We start from the raw sequence: 26,367 nt of genomic DNA on the forward strand, positions 1-26,367 counted from the left end.
TCCCCATTTCGCCTCTGGTTCCTTTGCCAATCGCCTTAAATCTACGTCCCTTTGGTTCTCGACCCTTCCGCCAATGGGAACAGATTCTCCATATCGATTCTGTCCAGACCCGCATGATTTCGAACACCTCTATCAAATCTCCTCTCAGCTTCTCCAAATTATCCACATAACTGAAGTTCCACCTATCTGGGACCATTTTCGTAAATCTTTTCTGTACTCTCTCTAAAACCTTCACGTCCTTCCTAAAGTGTGGTGCTCAGAACCGGATGCAATACTTCAGGTGAGGCTGAACCAATGCTTTCTAACATACAGGTGAACATACGAATTAGGATCAGGAGTAGGCCATTCAGCCCCTCGAGCCTGCTCTGCCATTCAATAAGACCATGGCTGATCTGAATGTAACCTCAACTCCACATTCCCACCTACCCCTGATAACCTTTGACTCCCTTGTTAGTCAAGAATCTATCTGCCTCTGCCTTAAAAATATTCAATGTCCCAGACTCCAGCGCTGTCCGGGGAAGAGAGTTCCAGAGACTCACGACCCTCTGAAAGAAAAGAAATTCTTCTCATCTCCGTCTTGAATGGGAGATCCCTTATTTTTTTAAACTGTGTCCCCTAGTTCTAGTCAGGAGTGTGGTGGAACACTCTCCTGGATGAGTGCAGCTCCAACAACACGCAAGAAGCTCAACACCATCCAGGACAAAGCAGCCCCGCTTGATTGGCACCCCTCCCACAAACATTCACTCCCTCAACCACCGACAAACAGTGGCACATCTACAAGATACACTGCAGGAACTCACCAAGGCTCCTTAGACAGCCCCTCCCAAACCCACGACCGCTACCATCTAGAAGGACAAGGGCAGAAGATAAATGGGAACACCACCACCTGGAAGTTCCCCTCCAAGCCACTCATATCACCATTCTTTCATTGTCACTGGGTCAAAATCCTGGAGCTCCCTCCCTAACAGCACTGTGGGTGTACCTACACCACATGGACTGCAGCGGTTCAAGAAGGCAGCTCACCACCACCTTCTCAAGGGCAATAATAGATGGGCAATAAATGCTGGCCCGGCCAGGGCCACCCACATCCTATAAATGCATTTTAAAAATAGTCTACCACACAAGGGGAAACATCCTTTCAGCATCCACTCGGTCAAGTCCCCTCAGGATGTTATATGTTTTAATCCGATCACCTCCGTCTTCTAAACTCCAATGGATTCTGGCCCAACCTGTCCAAACTTTCCTCTCCGGGTAACCACCCATCCCAGGTATCAGACGCATGAAATAAAAACTGAAAATGCTGGAAAAACTCAGCAGGTCTGGCAGCATCTGTGGTGGGAGAAACAGAGTTAACGTTTTGGGTCCGTACGACTCTTCTTCAGAGCTTTGGTTGTCTTATGAGGAAAGGTTGGACAGACTGGGCTTGTTTCCACTGGAGTTTAGAAGAGCGAGGGGGTGATTTGATTGAGGTGTATAAGATCCTGAACGGCCTTGACAAGGTGGATGTCGAAAGGATGTTTCCTCTTGTGGGTGAGTCCAGAACTAAGGGGCATTGTTTTAGAATTAGGGGTCTCCCTTTTAGGACAGAAATGAAGAGGATTTATTTCTCTCGGGGGCTGCCCGACTTTGGAACTCTCTGTCTCAGAAGGGGGAAGGAGGCGGGGTCGTGGAATATTTTTAAGGCGGAGGCAGATTGATTCTTGTTAAGCAAGGGAATCCAAGGTTATCAGGGTTAGACGGGAATGTGGAATTTGAAACACAGACAGATCAGCTGTGATCTCAATGAATGGCGGAGCAGTCTTGAGGGGCCGAATGGTCTACTTCTGCTCCTATTTCACATGTTTGTATGTTCATATGGACAAGTTCGCGTTTCCCCACATTATGCTCCATCTGCCAAATTTTTGACCACTCACTTAACCTATCTATATCTCTTTGAAGCCTCCTTATGTCCTCTTGGCAACTTACTTTCCTACCTATCTTTGTGTCATCAGTAAATTTATCTACCATATATTCTGTCCCTTCATCCAAGTCATTGATTATTATAAATAGTCGAGGCCTCAGCTCTGATCTCTGTGGCACTCCACTTCACATCTTGCCAACCCAAAAATGACCCATTTATTCCCACTCTCTGCTTCCTGTTAGCTAACCAATCCTCTATCCATGCTAATATGTTACCCCCTACACTATGAGCTCTTATCCTGCATGGTAACCTTTGATGTGGCACCTTTTCAAATGCCTTCTGGGAATCTAAGTGCATCCACAGGTTCCCCTTTATCATGTTGTGTGTTACTTCCACAAAGAATTCTGATGAATTAGACAAACATGATTTCCCTTTCACAAAACCATGTTGACTCTGCCTGATTGCATTGAGATTTTCTAAGTGCCTCACTATAATGTCCTTGATAATAGATTCCAGCATTTTTACTATGACAGATGTTCAGCTAACTGGCCTGTAGTTTCCTGCTATCTGTCTCCCTCCTTTCTTGAATACAGGAGTTATATTCGCTATTTTTCAACCTGATGGGCCCTTTCCAGAATCTAGGGTATTTTGGAAAATTAAAACAATGCTTCTACTATCTCAGCAGCCACTTCTTTTAAGACCCTAAGGTGAAATCCATCAGGACCTGGGGACATGTCAGCTTTTAATTAATAATTTTCTCAGTCCCCTTTCCCTGGTGATCGTAATTGTTTTCAATTCCTCCCTCTCTTTCACCTCCTGATTCATAATTATTTCCAGGATGTTACTTGTATCTTGTAGTGAAAACAGAGGCAAAATATCTGTTCAATTCATCCGCCATTTCCTTATTTTCCATTATTAATTTCCCAGGATCACTCTCTAGAGGACCAACGCTCACTTTACTTATTCTTTTCCCTTTTAAATACCTTTAGAAACTCTTACAATTTGTTTTTATATTTCTAGTTAGCTTTCTTTCATACTCTAATTTCTCCCTCCTTAATATTTTATTCATTCTTTATATTCTGTCCAAGCTTCTGACCTGCTGCTTATCTGTGTAGAAGTATACGCCTTTTCTTTCAATTTGATATTATTTTTAACTTCTTTAGTTAACCACAGATGGTGTGTCCTTCCCTTAGAGTCCTCCTTTCTCACTGGGATGTATCTTTTCTGAGTATTCTGAAATATCTCCTTAAATGTCTGCCACTGCATCTCTACTGACCTATCCCTTAATCTAATTTCCCAGTTCACTTTAGCCAGCTCTGTCTTCATATCTCTGTAATTGCTCTGATTTAAGTTTAAAACACTTGTCTTAGATTCACTCCTCCCTCCCTCAAACTGAATGTGAAACTCAATCATATTATGATCACTGCTACCTAGCAGAGCCTTCACTATGAGGTCATTAATTATTTCTGTCTCATTGCACATTACCAGATCTAGTATAGCCTGCTCTCTGCTAAAAATGTGCTGTTCTAAGAAACTATCTTGAAAACACTCTATGAACTCATCATACAGGCTACCTTTGCCAATCTGACTTGTCCAACCTATATGTAGATTGAAATCACCCATGATTATCAATGTACCTTTCTCACAAGTTCCCATTATTTCCCCCTGTACACCCTGTCTTACAGTGTGATTTCTGTTAAGGGGCCTATAAACCATTCCCACAAGTGACTTCTTACCTTTACTATTTCTTATCTCTACCCAAACCGATTCTTTACATCGTGAACTGCAGAACTAAGATCATCTCTCTCTATCGTACCAATGTCATCCTTAATTAACAGAGCCACCTTTTCCTAGCTTCCTGTCCTTCCTAGATGTCATGTACCCTTGAATATTTAGGTCCCAGTTATTGTCAACTTGAAGCCATGTCTCTGTAATGGCTAAAAGCAAAATACTGTAGATGCTGGAAATCTGAAAAAAAACAGAAAATGCCAGTAAAACTCAGCAGGTCTGACAGCATCTGTGGAGAGAAAAGAAACAGTTAACATTTCGAGTCCGTATGACTCTTCTTCAGAGCTAAAGAGAAGTAAAGATGTGATGAAATTTATACTGTCTAAGGGCGGAGGAGCAGGTGAAGCTGGATAGGAGGCCAGTGATAGGTGGAGGCAAAGGAGAGATTGCCAGAGATAGTCATGGACAAAAGGACAAAGGGGTGTTAATGATAGTGGTTCTGGGCTAGAGGAGGTGCTAATGGTGGCATTAAGGTCAGAAAGCGGAATGTGATAACAACAGGACAAGGGTAAGCACAATGGAAAGGACAACATGAACCAGTGACAGATGGTCCTTGTGGGGGTGGTGGGGGCGGTAACGGTGGTGGGAAAAAAGATACAAGGTGGGGATAAAACAATGAATAAAAATGAAAATAAATAAAAATAAAAATAAGTGGATAAAAAATAAAAATGTAAATGAATATTGTGAAAAGGGGATTAAAAAAGGGGGTGAGGATGGAGGAGAGAGTTCATGGTCTGAAGTTGTTGAACTCAATGTTAAGTCCGGAAGGTTGTAAAGTGCCTAATCGCTTCACTTGCATTTCCCTCAATTTAGTCTACTGCATTCGCTGCTCCCAATGCGGTTTCCTCTACATTGGAGAGACCAAACGCAGACTGGGTGACCACTTTGTAGAACACCTTCGGTCTGTCCGCAAGCATGACCCAGACTTCCCTGTCGCTTGCCATTTCAACACTCCACCCTGCTCTCATGCCCACATGTCCGCCCTTGGCCTGCTGCATTGTTCCAGTGAAGCTCAACGCAAACTGGAGGAACAGCACCTCATCTTCCGACTAGGCACTTTACAGCCTTCCGGACTGAATATTAAGTTCAACAATTTTAGATCATGAACTCTCTCCTCCATCCCCATTCCCCTCTTTATCCCCTTTTTACAATATTTATTTTCATTTTTATTTTTATCCACTTATTTTTATTTTTATTTATGTTCATTTTTATTCATTGTTTTATCCCCACCTTGTATCTTTTTCCCACCACCGTTACCCCCTCCCCCTCTCCCCACCCCCACAAGGACCATCTGCCACTTGCTCATGTTGTCCTTTCCATTGTGCTTACCCTTGTCCTGTTGTTATCACATTCCGCTTTCTGACCTTAATGCCACCATTAGCACCTCCTCTAGCCCAGAACCACTATCATTAACAGCCCTTTGTCCTTTTGTCCATGACTATCTCTGGCAATCTCTCCTTTACCTCCACCTATCACTGGCCTCCTATCCAGCTTCACCTGCTCCACGTCCCCCCACCACCACCACCCCCACCAACCCCACCCCACCCCCACCCCCACCCCCCCCCCCACCCCCCCCCACCTTAAACGGTATAAATTTCATCACATTTTTACTTCTCTCGCTCTGAAGAAGAGTCATGCAGTCTCGAAATGTTAACTGTTTTTTTCTCTCCGCAGGTGCTGTTAGACCTACTGAGTTTTTCCAGCATTTTCTGTTTTTGTCTCTGTAAGGGCTAATATTTCATACATATTTATTTCTATTTGCGCTGTCAATTCATCTGTTTTGTTACGAATGCTGTGTGTATTCAGATACAGAGCCTTTGGCTCTGTCCTTTTACTATTTTTGTAACCTCTAGCCTTATCTGCTGGTGCACTCATAGGTTTATACACTCTGTCCCTTCCTTCCACACTCTGATCATCATTTCCCTTATTCCTACCATGCCTTTTCTGTTTAATTTATCACATCTTCACAAATGTTGGTCAGGGAGAACTCCTTGTTCTTCGAAATAGTGACATGGGATTTTTACTCCCACCTGAGGGGACAGGCAGGGACCTCGTTTAATGTTCCCTCAGAGAAGCAGTATCTCCAACAGTGCAGCACTCCTTCAGTATTGTCCTGGAGTGTCAGCTCAAGTCTCCAGAGTGGAACTTGAACCCACAAGCTGTTGAACCAAAAGAGAAAATGTTGCCTCTGTGCCACGATTGACGCTAAACCTTAATACAACTTCCTCGCATTTGTACTCAATGCTTCTATTAATAAAGCCCAGGATTCCATGTGGCTTATTACTGCTCTCTCAAATTGCTCTTCAATGATTTATTCACATGTACCCACCATGGTCCTCTGCTCTGCACCATCTTTAGAATTGTATCCTTTATTTTAAATTATCTCTCCTTGCTCTTCCTGCCAAAATTAATCACTTCATACTTGCCGGCATTAAAATTTGTCTGCCATGTATCTGCCCATTCCACCAGCCTCTCAGTATCCTTCCTGAAGCTCAACGTGATCCTCCTCACAGTTTATCGCACTTTCGAGTTCTGTGTCATCCGCAAATTTTGGAATTGGGCTCCTGTACGCCTAAGTCATTAATCTAGATCAGGAAAAGCAGTGGTCTTCACAGGGAAATGCTTCCGGAGATCACAGACAGCTGTTGACACCTGGATAACATTCATCACCAGTGTGACCATGAAAGTTTGTGTACAGACTTATAATCCAGCAAGACAAATTGTCATGGTCATGCTGGGACCTAAAGTCCTAGGAAAGAATGTCAGCAAACATCAGTCAGCCAGCTATTTGACTGGCATCGGAGTGGCCTTCGTACAGCCCAAGGTCCTATGACGTTAATAGAGATGTTGGGAAGTCCTTGTTGGACATTGGTAAATAAGCACAGTTGCTCACCGAGAGAGTGCCACACTGTCGGAGGCACTGCCTCACAAATAAGATGTGAAAGGAAGGTGCCGCCTTCCCCCTCAAGAGGACATCAAAGATTCGATGGCCGTTACTTCGAAGAACTTCAAAGGAATTCTCTTCTGGTTCCTGGCCAGTATTTATTCCTCGGCCTACACCAATAAAACAGATTATCCGGCCATTCACTCTTTGTGGGAGCTTGCTGTGTGCACATTGCCTGCCGGATTTCCCTACATTACCACAGTTCAAAAGTGCTTCATTGGGGAGAATTTTCCCCATGTTGGGCGGGCCGAGCGGGAACAGGAGTAGGCGTGGACCCGATCGCCGCCCGTGATCGGGTCCGCACCGCCATTTTACGCAGGCGGGCGGGGGGGCCAATTAAGGCCCACCCAACTTATTTCTCAACTCCTGAGGATAGCGGGAGTGGGCGGGCGGCAGCGGGAGCGCACTGACCACCGGGTGCAATGGCGACCCGGCAGCCTGTTTAAATGAAGCGCTGGCAGCCTTTACAAGACTGCCCACAATGGTCAGTAAAAGGGCTCGCCAGAGGCCTCCTGTTGAGCAGGCAAGTCTGGAGGTTAGGCCAGAGGAGCAGGCCAGGCCGGAGGTTAGGGCAGTGGAGCAGTGCGCCCCTCGGTTTTCGGATGAGTGCCTAGCTGCCCTCCGGGAGGAGGTGGCAGTGCAGTGGGAGGTCCTGATTCCGAGGGTGGGGAGGCGGAAGCCTCCCCACCTGACCAAACGTGCCTGGGAGGAGGTGGCCGAGAGTGTGAGCTCCCATGATGTGCTGTGACACACGAGTCCAGTGCCGAAAAAGATTCAACGACCTCCTGCGCTCAGGGAGGGTGAGTACCGTGTTGCCTCAAGTCACTTAGTGCAGCCGTCACCCTTCCCCCCGTGGTCCCCCCAGCAACTCTGAGTGCAGTTACTGCATTGAATCATTCACGATATGTTTCCCTCGCTGGGTGGGCCAGCAGATATTGCCCATGCCTAGTTCACCCTGAGAGGGTTGTGTTGTGATGGGTTCTGCATCCGCAGCATGTGTGACACTGAGTATAAAATGGGGGGGAAACTCAAGGGTCTGCACCTAGGCAGAGTGCTGGAACTGGGAAGCTTGTCTGAGTCAGGGTGCTAACATGCTGGGAGGGGAGCCTCCACTTGGCGGGGCACCAATCCATCTGCTGGTGGTTGCGTTCCACGTGCTTGCACCTCCTCACTTAGCAAAGTGACACCTTGTGGTGCCACATGTGAAGGAGGCAGCATTTGGGCAATGGGGTGGGGTGGGTCAGCTCTGGCTTGTTTGGGTGAGTGTGCGGCAGCTGCAGGGTGACAAAGAACTGGAGTCCTGCAATGTCCCACTCTGGGTGGGTTGGCAGGGATGTGATGGGAATCCAGGGACGGGCTGGACTAATCAATGCTCCTCTCTCCTTTTCAGGAGAAGACTGTACACAGTTCTGCCGAGCGGATGCAGACTGGCAGAGGCCAGGCCCAGTCGGCCATCTTGACTCCTTTCGAGCAGCAGGCCATGGATCTGGAGAGGCGCCATGTGCCCAGGTCCACCAGTGTCGGTGAGGCTGGGGTGCCACGGGGTGGTATGTTTGCCGAGCACTGAGATCATCATGTGTGTCCCAGCAGCCATGGCGCTGCTGAATGCTCAGTGATTGAAGTTTGCAGCATGGGTTGACCATCGATTATGGAAGGATGAACGTATAATGATCTGGGGGACAGGCGTGTAAATTGACATTGTCTCCACTTTAACTAATCAAATGTCCTTGTTCTTCCTTTCAGCCTCACCGGACCAAGGCCAGGAGGAGGAGGCAGAGGGACCACCTCTGACACCTGAGGTCCCAGAACATATCGACTCACCAGCACCACACCATCTCTGCCAGGTAGCCACCAACACAGGTACTAGCACCTCGGTGGGAATTAGATCATCGGCTAGTGTCCCGGGGCACGGTGGTGAGGGCACTTCACACTTGCTTGAGGTGCGGGCAGAAACGGAGGGTGCCCATGGCACCGGCAGTCGGAGGACTGCAGGGGACTAGGTACATGCTCAGTCGGTGGCTGATGATGAGCCTCTGGAGTCGTCCGTGAGGCAACAAACACTGGAAGTCCAGCAGGGTATGCAGGAGGATCTGGCAGAGATACATAAGGCTATGCGTGGCATGGTGCCCGTGCTGGAGGAGTCCACAGGGAGCATCACCGATGTAATGAGCCTCATGGCCGAGGACCATGCTTCCCCCATGGAGAGAGTGGTGATTCTCATGGAGAGGCTCCTCCAGGAAAACAATCAGGTCCTCCTGGGGTTACGCTCGGACCTGCAAGCCCTCACAGCGGCATTGACCTCAGCTGGTCAGTGCCCGTGTGGGAGATGGTCTGGGCACCAAGTATCCCAGCTCAGTGCCCATCCATCCACGGTGAGCAGGGAGGTACGAAACAACCTCACATCGGCGCAGCAGCTGCCTGTCGTCTCTGTGGGCTCCTTCAGGGTGCTCTGGATGAGGGCAGCAGCTCCTCCGCCCCTCTGCCAGTGACTGTGGTATCCAATGAGGCTGTGGTGACTGGGGAGATGCCAGCTGTGGCACTGGCCGCTCCCTCTCAGGCGGGGCCATCAAAGGCTCCACGGGCCAGAGGACACCTGCCAAGGTCACTGAGGCCAACAGGTCAGCACAGTGAGCAGGCTGGCTCAGATGCCAGTGCCAGCGAGGGGACAGCACCCAGGCGTAGCACCCATTAGCATAAATTTAAGGCACCTTAGGCACACCACGGGTTTCCCACTGGTGCTTTTATTTTGCCCCACGTTAGTTCATTAAGACTTGGTGTGATGTGCAACACCTTTATTTTTTGGTTTCTGAAGTTACATTTGTTCTCTCAATAAATTTTGACATGTTGCCTCAGGGTGATTCCTTATTTCTACAAGTGGATGGGAACCCATGATGTTATGAGTGAGTTGTTTGACATTGAGCTTTATTGTCAAGGGCCTTAGTTAATGTTCCTACCGAGGCAAATTTAGCACTCAGGTATTGGATATGGAGCCTGCAGCCCTGGCTTGTGTTAAAGGTCTATCTATGGTGGGCTAGCTGAAGGTTCTTTGGGTTAAAGCCTCCCGGGTGTCCCTGCCTCCCTGGAGTATGCCCGGGTCAGCATCTACCCCCTCAGCATTCTCCTGTGCGTGCTCATCCTCAGACTCACTGCTGGACTCATCATGTGTAGCCAGAGCAACTGCATCGCCCCTTTCCAGCGCAAGGTTGTGGAGAGCACAGCGTGTAACCACTATCAGCGATACACGATCTGGGCGCTACTGGAGTGCGCCCCCTGAGCGGTCCAGGCATCTTGAGAAGACCTATGGTTCTCTCCACCACAACCCTTGTGGTGCCCTGGCTCCTACTGTAGCGCTGCTCAGCTTCTGTTCTTGGGTGGCGGAGAGGTGTCATGAGCCACTTTCTGAGGGGATAGCCCTTGTCACCCAGCAGCCATCCATCCAGCCGGGCTGGAGCACTGAAGAGCCCTGGTGCCTGGGAGTGTCTAAGGATTTAAGTATCATGGGAGCTGCCTGGGTACCTTGCACAGACTTGTAGAATCTGCATCCTGTGATCACACACTATCTGCACGTTCATGGAGTGGAAGACCTTCCTGTTGATGAAGGCACCGGGCTCACCTGCTGGCACCTTGATGGCCACATGTGTACAGTGTATAGCACCCTGGACATGGGGGAAGCCAACAATTGCTGCAAAGCCTCTGGCTCACTCTGTCTGGTTGGCCTCGTCCCAGCGGTAGTGGATGATGGTCAATGCCCGTCTGAACAGAGTGTCTGTAACCTGCTAGACACAATTGTGGACAACTGATTGGGAAACTCTGCAAAGATCATCCACCGACCCCTGGAAAGAGCCAGAGGCATAGAAGTAGAGGACAGCTGTAACCTTCAGCGCCACTGGCATGGGGTGCCCACTCACACAGGTGGTGCAGATTTCAGGGCCTATCATGTGACAAATGGAGGTGACTGTCTCCCTTGAGAGATGGAGCCTCTTTTGGCACTGCACCTCAGACATATTGCTTTACTGCCTGTAAACCCTGGCAGCAGGATAGTGGTGTCTTCTGCGGCCCCTTCACCTTGCACTTCCTGTTGGCCCTGCACCCCTTGTGCCTGCGCCTCTCCTCCCAAAGGTGCACTGCTGGAGGCTGAATGTGGACTCCTGGCCTCCTCCCCCTTCTGGCCCTCCCTTCCTCCTCAGAGGAGGTGCCTCCAGTGGAGAGCACAACTCCCATTCCCAGGGTAAGGGAAGGCTTCCTGAAACCTGCAGGCCCCAAAAATGACCTTCACTGTAGAGTCCTGACCTGAAGGCTCTTACTCCTGCCCAAGCAGCTGTGAAGAGTCTTGAAGCATTCCTGCTCACCCAGGCAAGTAGCAGTAACTTTCACAACTAAATATCTAACAGATACCACTCGCGACCCCACTCACCCCTCTTATCCCGCCCGTGGGTGAGGTTTATACAAATGTCTCCTACCCGCCTGCCCGTTGCGCCCATGCGACATCCTGAAGGTCACACGGGCCCCGAAAAATTGCAGACAATCGATGCCTCCAAGACCTTAAGTACCTGATTAATTAATGGCGGGCGCGCATCCGAGAACCTCGCGTGCCTGCCCACCTAAATATCGCCATGGTGCGCAGTGACGTCGGGCCACTCAACCCCGCACGCCAACAAGAAAATTCTGGCCATTGGCCATAAAGCATTTTGGGATGTCCTGACTGTATGAGAGGTGTAATAGAAACACAACTTCTTCCTTTCTTCTTCTACCATACACCCTGCTCACTGTCCATCGCTCTGCTCTGACCTGCTCCCTGTGACCTGCCAACACATGGAGTGCCAAATAACCATTGAGGGAATAGAGAAAGGATGGGGTAATTAGAGAGAGAATGACAGGGAAAGAGAGATAGAGACTTGGGGACATAGAGACAGACTAGGGAACAGAGAGAGAGAGAGAGAGACTGCGGGTCAGAGGGAGAGAGAAAGACTGGGGGGACAGAGGGAGAGAGAAAGATTGGGGGACAGAGGAAGAGAGAAAGAGTGGGTGTTATGACCGATGCTGCTTGGTAAAGCTGAATTATTTAGAATTCCCTGAGGGAAACTTTAAACAACTGTCATAACTTCAAATTATTATGATCATAACTTTTAACAAATTCCCAAACTAACCTCCATTAAGGCAACAGCAACCCCTAGACTTAACCAAACACCAGGCAAAGCATTTTCACCTTACGAATTCAAAATAAGGCTCTTTTCAGATTGGCTCCTATGGAGACAGTTGGGGGTTTACAGCTGCCTTTTGATCTTACATTGCCTCTGCACCGCACACCCGAAAACTACTAAAGTTATACCTACCACCGCCTATTGAATGTAAATTCTCATTGCATCACCAGCAACCAAACTCCTTTCATTGTACCAATTTTATTAGTAATATAAACATATGGCTGGGTATCTGCTGGAAAGGTGTCAGTTTTCACCCCACTTTTTGAATGTTCTATTCAAAAAATGCAAATACACGCTATCTGTCTTACACATCAAAACTAGTACACATCAAAGCACCCAGGCTAGCTGTGTTTAATCCAATTAAGACACACCCACAGACTAAACCTCTATTTTAAAAGAAAAATATTTTCCAATAATATTATATACATTAATAGCTTCATGACACTGGAGAACAGAAAGAGAGAGACTTGGGGACATAAAGACAGGCTGGAGAACAGAGGGAGAGACTAGGGAACAGAGAGGGAGACTGGGGAACAGAAAGAGAGAGAGAGAGAGAGAGAGGCTAGGGAACAGAGAGAGAAACTGAAGAACAGAGAGAGGGAGAGAGAGACTGAGGAGTGTAGCTACGAGGAGTGATTGGATAGGTTGGGGTTATTTTCCTTAGAACAAAGAAGGCTGAGAGGTGACTTGATTGAGGTGTACAAAATTATGAGGAGAATAGATAGAGTGGACAGGATAAAATTGTTTCCCTTGATGGAGAATTCTAGAACCAGGGGACATAGATTCAAGATAAGTGGCAGAAGGTGTAGGGGAACATGAGGAAGAGCTTTTTTACACAGAGGGTAGTGGGTGTCTGGAATTCGCTGCCCAGGTTGGTGGTAGAGGCAGAAACTTTAAACTCTTTTAAAAAGTATCTGGATCTGCACCTAAAGTGCTGTAAGCTGCAGGGCTATGGGCCGGGTGCAGGAAGGTGGGATTAGAAAGGGCACCTGGGTGTCCTCGGGCTGGCATGGACAAGATGGGCCAAATGGCTTCCTTCTGTGCTGTAACTTTTCTGTGGTTCTATGGTTCTAAGGAAGGTGTGAGCTTTTATCTGGTCAGAAATGTCTTGCAGTAATGATCACTATAACTTCTGTTTATTTGTTTCTTAATTTATAATTGTATCTTATTCTTAAAAGTTTTTAATTTTTACAAAGAATGGTCAGCTTTTCTCAGCCAGGTCAACCAGAGGCTGTATTCCCATAGCGTCTGTTTTTTCATAACGATTATGTGTAATGTTCCATTTCTGTGACTGATATTTTTAATGAATTGCTAATGGTTCACAAGACATGCATGATATCTGTTTCTATCTTGTACCAGTTTCTTAACAAATCCCTTTCTCAACCTTATACCACTAGGGTCTCTAGGCCACAGGTGGACTGGACGTGGTTTATAACACAAAGAGATGTTAATGTCTTTTAATACCCTTTTTAACATTCCTTTTATTAAAAGCTATATTATCAGGATTATAAAATAGACAGAACCTGCAATCTCGTATTTGTACATATCATGTACCTTGCGTTCAAAGAGCTTTTAAAAACATTCCAATATCATAGAGAGATTTTAGGTCATGGACATACGTTTTAAGTCAGTTAGAAGCAAAATACTGCGGATGCTGGAAATATGAAACAAAAACAGAAAATGCTGGAAAAACTCAGCAGGTCTGACAGCATCTGTGGAGAGAGAAACAGAGCCAACACTTCAAGTCCTTATGACTCTTCTCCAGTCTGCACTCCGCTATACTCCATCCATGGCAAGTATATCCTTTCTCAGGTAGGGAGACCAAAACTGTACGCAATACTCCACGTGTAGTCTCACCAAGGCCTTGGATAACTGCAGTGAGATTTCCCTATTTCTGAACTCAACTTCTCTTGCAATGAAGGCCAACATACCATTTGCCTTCCTAATTGATTGATGCACCAGCCTATTTATTTTCATTGACTGGTGTATAGGGGCACCCAGGTCCCTTTGTACATTCACATTTCCCAATATATCGCCATTCTAGAGCTGTACTTTGAATATCCTGTTTTCCATTCTTAATTAGCACTTTTCTCAGACAAAGACCACCACCTTCAACACCTCTTTGACCCTTTTGTCTCTGACATCTTTTGATTATCTGCTCACACCACACCCTCAATGTGTCTCTTCCCCCCCCACCCCACCCACCTTAAACCAATTTATATTTCTCCCTTGTTGAAACTATGCTGCAGTTCTGCCGAAGGGCCATGAAGGCTCGAAACGTTAACTGATTTCTTCTCCGCCGATGCTGCCAGACTTGCTGAGTTTTTCCAGGTAATTCTGTTTTTGTTTTGGATTTCCAGCATCCGCAGTAGCTTTTAGCTTTTTGTTTTTATCTAAGTAATACTCTGCCTTTCTGTTTTTCACACTGAAGCGTATAACTTCACATTTATCCACGTTATACTGCATCTGTCATGTACACCACTGGTCACCGCCTGCCACCTGGAAAAAGATCATTTATTCCCACTCTCTGTTTCTGGTCTGTCAACCAATTCTCAATCCACATTACCTCTAATCCCATGTGCTTTAATATTGCCCACTAGCCTCTTATGTGGGACCTTATCAAAAGCCTTCTCGAAATCCAAATACACCACATCCACTGGTTCTCCCTTATCTATTCTACTAGTTACATCCTCAAAAAACTCCAGTAGATTAGTTAAGCATGATTTCCCTTTCATAAACCCATGCTGACTTTGTCTAATCCCGTTAATGCTTTCGAAGTGTTCTGTTACCACGTCTTTTATAATAGAATCTAGCATTTTCCCCACTACTGATGTTAGGCTAACTGGTCTGTAATTCTCTGTTTTTTCTCTTCCTCCTTTTTAAACAGTGGGGTTACATTTGCCACCCTCCAATCTGTAGGTACTACTCCAGAGCCTATAGAATTTTGGTAGATGACCACCAATGCATCCAATATTTCCAGGGCCATTTCCTTTAGTACTCTGGGATGTAGATTATCAGGCCCTGGGGATTTTTCAGTCTTTAACCCCATTAATTTCTCTAGCGCCACTTTTCTAATAATACTGATATTCTTCAATTCCTCTCTCTCACTAGATTCTTGGTTCCCTAACATTTCTGGGAAATTATTTGTGTCCTCTTCTGTGAGGACAGAAACAAAATATGTGTTCAATTCTTCTGCCATTTCTTTATTCCCCATTTTAATTTCCCCCATTTATGATTGTAAGGGACCTACATTTGCTTTCACTGATCTTTCCCTCTTCACATATTTATAGAAGCTTTTACAGTTAGTGTTTATGTTCCTTGCAAATTTACTCTCTCACTCCATTTTCCCCTTCTTGATCAATCTTTTTGTCCACTTTTGCTGAATTCTAAACTGTTCACAATTCTCAGGCTTGCTGCTTTATCTGCCAATTTTATATGTCTCCTCTTTGGATCTAATACTATCCTTGATTTATTTTGTAAGCCAAGGTTGAGCCACCTTTCCTGTTTTATTTTTGTGCCAGACAGGAATGAATAATTGTTGTAATTCATGCATATCTTCCTTAAATATTAACCATTGCCTATCGACTGTCAGCCCTTTTAGTAATATTCCCCAATCCATCATTGCCAACTCACGCCTCATAACCTCGTAGTTCCCTTTATTTAGTTCAGGGCCCTAGTTTCGGATACAACTTCTTCACTCTCCATCCTAATGAACAATTATATAATTTTATGGTCACTCTTCCCCAAGGGACCCCGCGCAACAAGATTGATAATTAATCCTTTCTTATTGCACAATAGGATTGCCTGCTGTCTAGTTGGTTCCTCAACATATTGGTCTAAAAAACCATCACATATACACTCAGGAAATCCCTCTCTACAGTATTATTGCTAGTTTGGTTTGTCCAATCTATATGTAGATTAAAGTCACCCATAATTACAGTTGTACCCTTATTGCATGCATCTCTAATTTCCTGCTTAATGCCTTCCCTTACATCTCCATTACCGTTTGGGGGCCCATAGACAACCCCCACCAACGTTTTCTGCCCTTTGGTGTTTCTTATCTCCACCCAAACAGATTCCACGCCATGATTCTCCGAGCCAATATCCTTCCTCACTATTGCATTGATTTCCTCCTTTACTAACAGTGCTACCCCACCTCCTTTCCTTATTTTTCTGTCCTTCCTAAGTATTGAATACCCCTGGATGTTCAGTTCCCATCCTTGGTCACCCTGCAGCCATGTCTCCGTAATTGCAATTATATCATAACCATTAATATCTATTTGCACTGATAATTCATCTACCTTATTGTGAATGCTCTGTGCATTAAGACACAATGCTTTTAGACTTGTCTTTTTAACCTTTTTATCATCTTAGTTTTATTTTGCACTATGACCCCATTTGTTTATCGCCCTTGTTTTTTCTGCCTTCCAATTTTGCTTCTTACTTTCCTGTCTTTTGTTTCTATCCTTGTTTCCCCCTCCTCTGTCTCCCTGCTCAGGTTCCCATCCCCCTGCCATTCTACTTTAAACCTTCCTGATAGCACTAGCAAACACCGCCCCCCCCCACCCCCCCGCCCCCCCCGAGGACATTGGTCCCGATGAAGTTAGTGCCATGGACAAGAAAGAAGTCATAGGTGTTTTGGACCAAGGATGGGAGGAACTTCATGTGGAATCAATGGTTCATTGTACTAACTTGGCATATGCTCTTGGTATGCCTCACACCTCTTGACAACGACTTCAATGTCACTGTTCATACCTGGCCGATAGACTCTCTAGTGAGTTTTCTCACCCGATTTATGTCCATGTGTGAGTGATAAAGTTGTTGAAGAATATAAGGTCGCAAAGATTCCAGTATGATTATCTGCCTGCCTTTAAAAATGACTCCCCAGGAGATGCCTAGCTTATCCAGGTAAGGCCAAAGTGGTCTCACGTGTTCATGGGCATGCTGAATTGTATCAGGCCATCCTTCGATTACAATTTTCCACGGCTTCTGTAGTGTGGAATCTTTTGCTGTTTCTTTGTGTAGCTGTTGACATTTGCATTGCACAAAGCATACCAGATCAACTGACAGACTTGCATTCTCCTGCAAGCGTGATGTCTTAGCTCCCTTGAAAGTGCCACTTTTGTCAAAACATTCTGGATGTTTTGATGTTAGGTTGTGAACTGAGCTGATAGGAGTAGTTTCTAAGTATAATCTGCCTTGTGATGTCTTGCTGATTCCATGAACTGTTGCAAGCCCTATCAACACCTTCGGGGCTACCATTGACCAGAAACTGAACTAGACCAGCCATATAAATACTGGGGCACAAGAGCAGGTCAGAGGCCAGGAACCCTGCAGCAAGTAACTCGCCTCCTGGCTCCCCAAAGCTTGTCCACCACCTACAAGGCATAGGTTGAATGTCATTTGGAGGAAGCACTGAGGATGGCAAGGGTGCAGAATGTACTCTGGGTTGGGGACTTCAATATCCATCACCAAGAGTGGCTCGGTAGCACCACTACTGACCGAGCTGGCCGAGTCCTAAATGATATAACTGCTAGACTGGGTCTGTGGCAAGTGGCGAGAGAACCAACAAGAGGGAAAAACATACTTGACCTCATCCTCACCAACCTGCCTGCCGCAGATGCACCTGTCCATGACAGTATCAGTAAGAGTGACCACCGCACAGTCGTTGTGGAGGCAAAGTCCCGCCTTCACATTGAGGATACCCTCCATCGTGTTGTGTGGCACTACCATCGTGCTAAATGGGATAGATTTCGAACAGATCTAGCAACTCAAGACTGGGCATCAATGAGGCACTGTGGGCCATCAGCAGCAGCAGCAGAATTGTACTCAAACACAATCTGTAACCTTGTGGCCTGGCACATACCCCACTCTACCATTACCATCAAGCCAGGGGATCAACACTGGTTCAATGAAGAGTGCAGGAGGGCATGCCAAGAGCAGCACCAGGCATACCTAAAAATGAGGTGTCAATCTGGTGAAGTTATAACACAGGACTACTTGTGTGCCAAACAGCAGCAAGTGATAGGTAGGGCTAAGAGACCTCACAACCAACGGATCAGATTTAAGCTCTGCAGTCCTGCCACACCCAGTCGTGAATGGTGGAGGACAATTAAACAACTCACTGGAGGAGGAGTCTCCACAAATATCCCCATCCTCAATGATGGAGGAGCCCAGCACAGCAGTGCAAAAGATAAGGCTGAAGCATTCGCAACAATCTTCAGCCAGAAGTGCCGAGTGGATGATCCATCTCACCTCCTCCGGAGGTCCCGAGCATCACAGGTGCCAGTCTTCAGCCAATTCAATTCACTCCACATGATTTCAAGAAACGGCTGAAGGCACTGGATACTGGAAAGGCTATGGGCCCTGACAATATTCCAGCAATAGTATTGAAGACTTGTGCTCCAGAACTTGCTGCGCCCCTGGCCAAGATTTTCCAGTACAACTCCAACACTGGCATCCACCTGGCTATGTGGAAAATTGCCCAGGTATGTCCTGTGCACAAAAAGCAGGACAAATCCAACCCGACCAATTACCGCCCCATCTGCTCTCCATCATCAGTAAAGTAATGGAAGGGGTCATCAACAGTGCGATCAAGCGGCACTTACTTAGCAATAACTTGCTCAGTTTGGGTTCTGCCGGGGCCACTCAGCTCCTGGCCTCATTACAGCTTTGGTTTAAACATGGACAAAAGAGCTGAACTCCCGAGGTGAGGTGAGAGTCACTGCCCTTGACATCAAGGCAGCATTTAACCGAGCATGGCATCAGGGAGCCCTAGCAAAACTGGAGTCAATGGGGATCAGGGGGAAAACTCTCCACTGGTTGGAGTTGTACCTAGCACAAAGGGAGATGGTTGTGGTTGTTGGAGGTCAGTCAGCTCAGCTCCAGGACATCACTGCAGGAGTTCCTCAGGGTAGTGACCTCGGCCCAACCATCTTCATCTGCTTCATCAATGATCTTCCCTCCATCATAAGGTCAGAAGTGGGGATGTTCGTTGATTATTGCACAATGTTCAGCACCATTCATGACTCCTCAGATACTGAAGTAATCCATGTCCAAATGCAGCAAGACCTGGACAATATCCAGGCTTGGGCTGACAAGTGGCAAGTAACATTCACGCCACACAAGTGTCAGGCAATGACCATCTTCAACAAGAGAGAATCCAACCATCACCCCTTGATGTTGAGTGCCATTATCATCACTGAATCCCCCACTATCAACATCCTGTGAGTTACCATTGACCAGAAACTGAACTGGACTAGCCATATAAGTACTATGGCTAGTAGAGCAGGTCAGAGGCTAGGAATCCTGTGACGAGTAATTCACCTCCTGACTCCCCAAAGCCTGTCCATAATCTACAAGGCACAAGTCAGGAGTGTGATGGAATATTTCCCATTTGCCTGGATGAGTGCAGCTCCCACAACACTGAAGAAGCTCGACACCATCCAGGACAAAGCAGTCGGCTTGATTGGCACCACATCCACAAACATTCACTCCCTCCTCCACCAACTCACAGTTGCTGCAGTGTGTACCATTTTACAAGATGCTCTGCAGGAATTCGTCAAGTCTCCTTCGACAGCATCTTCCAAACCCACGATCAATACCATCTAGAAAGACAAGGACCAGCAGACACATTGGAACACCACCACCTGGAAGTTCCCCTCCGAGTAACTCACCATCCTGACTTGGAAATATATCGCCGTTCCTTCTCTGTCGCTGGGTCAAAATCTTGGAACTCTCTTCCTAACAGCACTGTGGGTGTACCTACACCACATGGACTGCAGCGGTTCAAGAAGGCGGCTCACCACCACCTTCTGAAGGGCAATTAGGGATGGGCAATAAATGCTGGTCCAGCCAGCGAAGCTCACATCCCATGAAATAATGGTGGGGATTATACCCGACAGAGGGTATGATTATGCCTGACAGGGAGTGGGGATCATACCTGACAGGGGAGTGGGGATTATACCCGACAGTGGGTGGAGATTATTCCCGACAGGGGTTGGGGAATTATACTCGATAGGGGATGGGGATTATACCCAATAGGGGGTGGGGATTATACCCGTCAGGGGGTGGGGATTATACCCAACAGAAGGTAAGAATTATACACGGCAGGAGGTGGGGATTATACCCAAAGAGAGTGGGGATTATACCCAACCGTGGGTGGGGATTATACCTGAAAGGGGGTGGGGATCATACCTGACAGGGGGTGGGTATTATGTCCGACCGAGAGTGGGGATTATACCCAACAGAGGGTGGGGATTATACCCGACAGTGGGTGGGGATTATACTTGACAGCGGGTGCGGATTATTCCCAACAGAGGGTGGGGATTATACCCGACAGTGGGTGGACATTATACCTGAAAGGGGGTGGGGATTATACCCAACAATGGGTGTGGATTATACCTGACAGGGGATGGGGATTATACCCGACAGGGGGTGGGTATTATACCCGACAGGGGGTGGGGATTATACCTAACTGGGGACAGATGGCACCTTCCTTATTTTCTAACTGCAGGGTTCTCATGTAGCCAGAATGTTTCCCTTCTCATACCTGTGCTCAGTGTTTGTACAGCGAGGCCTTTAAACAGCTGAAGTTTATTTACCTTCTCCGCTTCCTGGAAACCACAGGTTGCTGGGCAATGATCCAAAGGTGACAATTGCCTGCATTAGCTCTAACTCAGAGTTGGAGAAGTTTCAGCGCATAACAAGGCCACTTGGCCTATTGACGCTTCATCACTGTTATTTATTAAAGACCATTAAACTCATCACCCTGAAAGGAACAAGTAAAGAAAGGGCCTATGTTTGTATAGCACCTCAACAATTAGCACCTGACCCAACAGGTTCTGTTCCACACGAACTGCCTCCCCTCTGTTTACTTTCTTCATCTAATTCTGCTGATATCTCCTATTTTTTACCTCCCCCCCCGCACCACCCACGTATTTATCTGTGTTTTTTCCTTTTAAACACATTCACATTATTCACCTCAGCCACTTCCTGTGGTAGCAAGTGTCACATTCTCACCACTCTCTGGATAAAGAGGTTTCGCCTGACAACATGCTGAGGTTACCATTGACCAGAAACAAGGCACAAGTCAGGAGTGTGATGGAATACTCTCCGCTTGTCTGGATGAGTGCGACTCCAAAAACACCCAAGAGGTTTGACACTAGCCAGGACAAAGCAGCCTACTTCTTTGGCACCCCATCCACAAACATTCACTCCCTCAACCGCCGCCGCACAGTAGCAGCAGTGTGTGGACCATCCATAGGATGCACTGCAGGAATTCACCAAGGGTCCTTCGACAGCACCTTCCAAACCCACGACCACCACCACCTAGAAGGACAAGAGCAACAGATAGATGGAAACACCATCACCTGGAAGTTCCCCTCCAAATCGCTCGCCAATCTGACTTGGAAATATATCACCGTTCCTTCACTGTCACTGGGTCAAAATCCTGGAACTCCCTCCCTAACAGCACTGTGGGTGTACCTACACCACAGAGACTGTAGCGGCTCGAGAAGGCAGCTCACCACCACCTTCTCAAGGGTAATTAGGGATGGGCAATCTCAACTGGGGCGAGGGTGGGCGGGCCGGCCTAGTATAAAATTACAGAGAGATCAGGGTGAGCATGAACCCGGTGGGAAGGCTCTCTGAAAGATTTTACAGTTTCAACCATCCAACCCCCTGCCTGCAGACCCTGTGGTAGGAAACGTAAAATTCTGCCCTGTGCCTTTAACCTGGCTTCAGAACCAACCGGATTGACTGCTGTTCCAAAGTTAATTGGATGGGGTGACTTTGACATGGTTCCAGTCATCAGTTGTGACCAGTTCCCTCCATATTTAGGTGAATTGTGTCTACTCCTTTATTTTACTTTGTCCCAACAACATTTCTTCCGAGGGGCAGAACTTTATGGTCTTCCACTGGTGGGCTTGGCCACTTAAGGGCTGCTTCCCACCTCAATCTTTGAGGCTGGCGGGAGGAGTTCAGGGGCAGTGGGAATGCCCATCAGGTCACCCTGCTTGAGCTTCTGATGGGGATTGGGGGGTGTGTCTCCCTTAAAAGCCCCCTTTCAACATTGGGGGCCTTCCCCCTCCCAAGCACCCCGTGGGTGCTCTTTAGCCCCCTCCCGGCACCCCCCAACCAGCCTCTCTGTCAAGACCCCTGTTGTAATACGCCTTTAAGGGATATCAGCATGACATCACCAGAAAGGAAGCGTGTCATGAGATCCAGTCTTAGTCTCACTTTTGCTTTGAGTAGAGCACACACACACAGCTCTGATGTATTCAAGCTTTATACCCACATACAACTGTTCTCATGTGCCTAGTCTTAATAAATGACCCATAACATGTTTACCCAATCCCTTATGAGCAATTTGTGCCTTGTGTCTTGTACAATAAATAAGCACAGGGTATTACATCATTATAAGAACATGACAAGCCCCAATCCCCACTCCCACACTGCCACAACCCCACCCCACCACACTTCGCCTCCACCCCCCCCACATCCTCACCTCCCCTCCCTGACGTGAAACCATCAGCACTTAATGGTCTTGGACTCTGGGATTTAGAACCCGTTCCCAATAAACAACCCACACACTGTCCCCAAGAGACTACCCACACACTGTCCCCAATAAACCACCAACTCCCCTACATACCATCCCTCAATTAATTCTACCCTCAACTCCCTTACTTCCCTCCACTTACAAAAGCGATTCCCCAAAAAACCCCCCATGCACTCATGGACAGTGTGTACATGTTTATTGGGGACAATGTGTGGGTGATTTATTGGGGACAGTGTGTGGGTGTTTTATTGAGGACAGTGTGTGGATGGTTTATTGGGGACAGTGTGGGTGGTTTATTGGGGACAGTGTGGGTGGTTTATTGGGGACAGCACGTTCGTGTTTATTGGGGGCAGTGGGTTGGTGTTTATTGGGGACAGTGTGTGGGTGGTTTATTGGGGACAGCGTGTTGGTGTTTATTGGGGACAGTGTGTGGGTGATTTATTGGGGACAATGTGTGGGTGGTTTATTGGAGACAGTGTGTGGGTGATTTATTGGGAACAGTGTGTGGGTGGTTTATTGGGGACAGTGTGGGTGGTTTATTGGGGACAGCATGTTTGTGTTTATTGGGGGCAGTGTGTTGGTGGTTTATTGGGGACAGCGTGTTGGTGTTTATTGGGGACAGTGTGTGGGTGGTTTATTGGGGTCAGTGTGTGGCTGGTTTATTGGGGAAAGCGTGTTGGTGTTTATTGGGGACAGTGTGTGGGTGGTTTATTGGGGACAGCGTGTGGGTGTTTATTGGGGACAGTGTGTGGGTGGTTTATTGGGGACAGTGTGTGGGTGGCTATTGGGGACAGTGTGTGGGTGGTTTATTGGGGACAGCGTGTGGGTGTTTATTGGGGACAGTGTGTGGGTGGTTTATTGGGGACAGCGTGTGGGTGTTTATTGGGGACAGTGTGTGGGTGGTTTATTGGGGACAGTGTGTGGGTGGTTTATTGGGGAAAGCGTGTTGGTGTTTATTGGGGACAGCGTGTGGGTGTGTATTGGGGACAGTGTGTGGGTGTTTATCGGGGACTGTGTGGGGGTGGTTTATTGGGGACAGCGTGTGGGTGTTTATTGGGGACAGTGTGTGGGTGCTTATTGGGGACAGTGTGTGGGTGTTTATTGGGGACAGTGTGTGGGTGCATATTGGGGACAGTGTGTGGGTGGTTTCTTGGGGACAGTGTGTGGATGGTTTATTGGGGACAGTTGTTAGGATGGTTTATTGGGGGCAGTGTGTGGGTGGTTTATTGGGGACAGCGTGTTGGTGTTTATTGGGGACAGTGTATGGGTGGTTTATTGGGGACAGTGTGTGGCTGGTTTATTGGGGAAAGCGTGTTGGTGTTTATTGGGGACAGTGTGTGGGTGGTTTATTGGGGACAGTGTGTGGGTGTTTATTGGGGACAGTGTGTGGGTGTTTTATTGGGGACAGTTGTTAGGATGGTTTATTGGGGACAGTGTGTGGGTGGTTTATTGGGGACAAGATGTTGGTGTTTATTGCGGGCAGTGTGTGGGTGGTTTATTGGGGACAGCGTGTTGGTGTTTATTGGGGACAGTGTGTGGGTGGGTTATTGGGGACAGTGTGTGGCTGGTTTATTGGGGAAAGCGTATTGGTGTTTATTGGGAATAGTGTGTGGGTGGTTTATTGGGGAAAGCGTGTTGGTGTTTATTGGGGACAGCGTGTGGGTGGTTTATTGGGGACAGCGTGTGGGTGTTTATTGGGGACAGTGTGTGAGTGTTTATTGGGGACAGTATGTGGGTGGTTTATTGGGGACAGTGTGTGGGTGGTTATTGGGAACAGCATGTGGGTGTTTATTGGGGACAGCGTGTGGGTGGTTATTGGGAACAGCATGTGGGTGTTTATTGGGGACAGTGTGTGGGTGTTTATTGGGGACAGTGTGTGAGTGTTTATTGGGGACAGTGTGTGGGTGTTTATCGGGGGCAGTGTGTGGGTGCTTATTGGGGACAGTGTGTGGGTGTTTATTGGGAACAGCATGTGGGTGTTTATTGGGGACAGTATGTGGGTGGTTTATTGGGGACAGCGTGTGGGTGGTTTATCGGGGACAGCGTGTGGGTGGTTTATTGGGGACAGTGTGTGGGTGTTTATTGGGGACAGTGTGTGGGTGTTTATTGGGGACAGCGTGTGGGTGTTTATTGGGGACAGCGTGTGGGTGTTTATTGGGGACAGTGTGTGGGTGTTTATCGGGGACAGCGTGTTGGTGTTTATTGGGGACAGTGTGTGGGTGTTTATTGGGGACAGCGTGTGGGTGGTTTATTGGGGACAGTGTGTGGGTGTTTATCGGGGACAGTGTGTGGGTGTTTATTGGGGACAGTGTGTGGGTGTTTATTGGGGACAGTGTGTGGGTGTTTATTGGGGACAGTGTGTGGATGGTTTATTGGGGACAGTGTGTGGGTGGTTTATTGGGGACAGTGTGTGGGTGTTTATTGGGGACAGTGTGTGGGTGTTTATTGGGGACAGCGTGTGGGTGTTTATTGGGGACAGCGTGTGGGTGGTTTATTGGGGACAGTGTGTGGGTGGTTTATTGGGGACAGTGTGTGAGTGTTTATTGGGGACAGCGTGTGGGTGGTTTATTGGGGACAGTGTGTGGGTGTTTATTGGGGACAGCGTGTGAGTGTTTATTGAGGAGGAGATGTGGAGTGGAGGGGGTTTGAATAGAGGTGTGGGAAGTAGCGGGAGGGGGGAGGGGAGAGGGAGGGGGAGGAGAATGTTAAGTGGAGGGGAGGGGATTAGGGGGCGGGGTTTGAGAGGGGGAGAGGCTTAGGGGGAGGGGCTTGGGGAGGGGGTTGGGAGGGGGAGGGGGAGGGGAGGGGGAGAGGCGAGGTGGGCAGGAAGGGAAGGGGAGGTGGGGAAGGGGCAGGAGCAGGAAGTGCCCCAGCACCAGCTGGAGGACCTGGCACTCCTCCTACGCCAAAGATGAGCGAGTCAGCAAGAAGATAGAGGAGCTCGCCCCCTCCCAGACCTCCCCATGAGGGATTGTGGGATACAGGAGGAGCAGGACACCGCAGGGCAGCTGAATATTACCCCGGTAACCAGATAAAGACAGGAATAGCCCAGGGGACTGGCTTCCAAATGTAAATTAGATTAGGAATTATAATGGTAAATTATGATTTATTGTTCTCAGGTGTGAAAGTTGCTGCCTAGATTAGTTTAATTGCAAAGTGGGAAGAGTCCATTCAGCCCATCCAACCCGGGCTAGTGATTGATCTCCGCGTGAGCAGTTATCCTAATTTCCACCCCTGCTGTTCCCGCATCCCCCTTTCCTCTAACCTCCCACCTGACATGTTGGTAAATGTCAGCCGTGGCTCAGTGTATACCACTGTCTGAGTCAGCGGTTGTGGATTCAAATCCCACTCCACAGACTCACAGGAAAGTCTCAGCTGTGCTGAGGGAGTGCCGCACTGTCAAAGGTGCCGTCTTTCAGATGAGATGTTAAACCCACGCTTTCTCTCCCCTATCAAGTGGATACAGAAGATCCCATGGCCGCTATTCCAAAGCAGGAGAGTTCTCCCCAGTGTCCAGGTCAATATTTATCCCTCAACAAACATCACAAAAACAAATTATCTGGTCATTATCACACTAGTGTTTGTGGGAGCTTTCTGTGCACAAAGCAGCTGCTTCATTTCCTACAATTGTGCTGTAACCATTCTATGATTTTATGATTACTTTGATTGCACTGTGGGATATCCTGAGTTTGTGAAAGGGGCAGGAAATGCAGGTTTTATGATAAATTTTATTCATGGTCTCTATTTCAATCACTAACTCCAGCTACGTAATCCTCAACCTATCAGTAAATAACTGCTTTTTGTCCTAAAGCTTACATTTTATCTTGTACTTGTGTCCCCTTGTTCTAAACTCCTAAATTATGGTATCTGTTTCTAGCTGTCACTCGCAACCCTTCATAAACATTAACAAATCACCCTTAATCTCCTCTGATGGATTGAAAACAACCTCAATTTTTCAAATCTTTCATCGTTTTGA

The 26,367-nt window shown here is 47.5% G+C and overlaps 1 protein-coding gene across 1 annotated transcript in view; it reads right to left on the reverse strand.

Annotated features, from left to right (window-relative positions):
* LOC144686048 (protein NDNF-like) overlaps window positions 1-26,367 on the reverse strand; it is a 100,905-nt gene that overhangs the window by 54,599 nt on the left and 19,939 nt on the right. The window contains exon 2 of the mRNA XM_078551201.1: window positions 1,118-1,329. Within this exon, the coding sequence (XP_078407327.1) occupies window positions 1,118-1,145 (28 nt within the window). The 5' untranslated portion in view covers window positions 1,146-1,329. The remainder of the gene's footprint in view (window positions 1-1,117; window positions 1,330-26,367) is intronic.

This window comes from Cetorhinus maximus, chromosome 10 (assembly GCF_964194155.1).
Source record: "Cetorhinus maximus chromosome 10, sCetMax3.hap1.1, whole genome shotgun sequence".
NCBI lineage: Eukaryota > Metazoa > Chordata > Chondrichthyes > Lamniformes > Cetorhinidae > Cetorhinus > Cetorhinus maximus.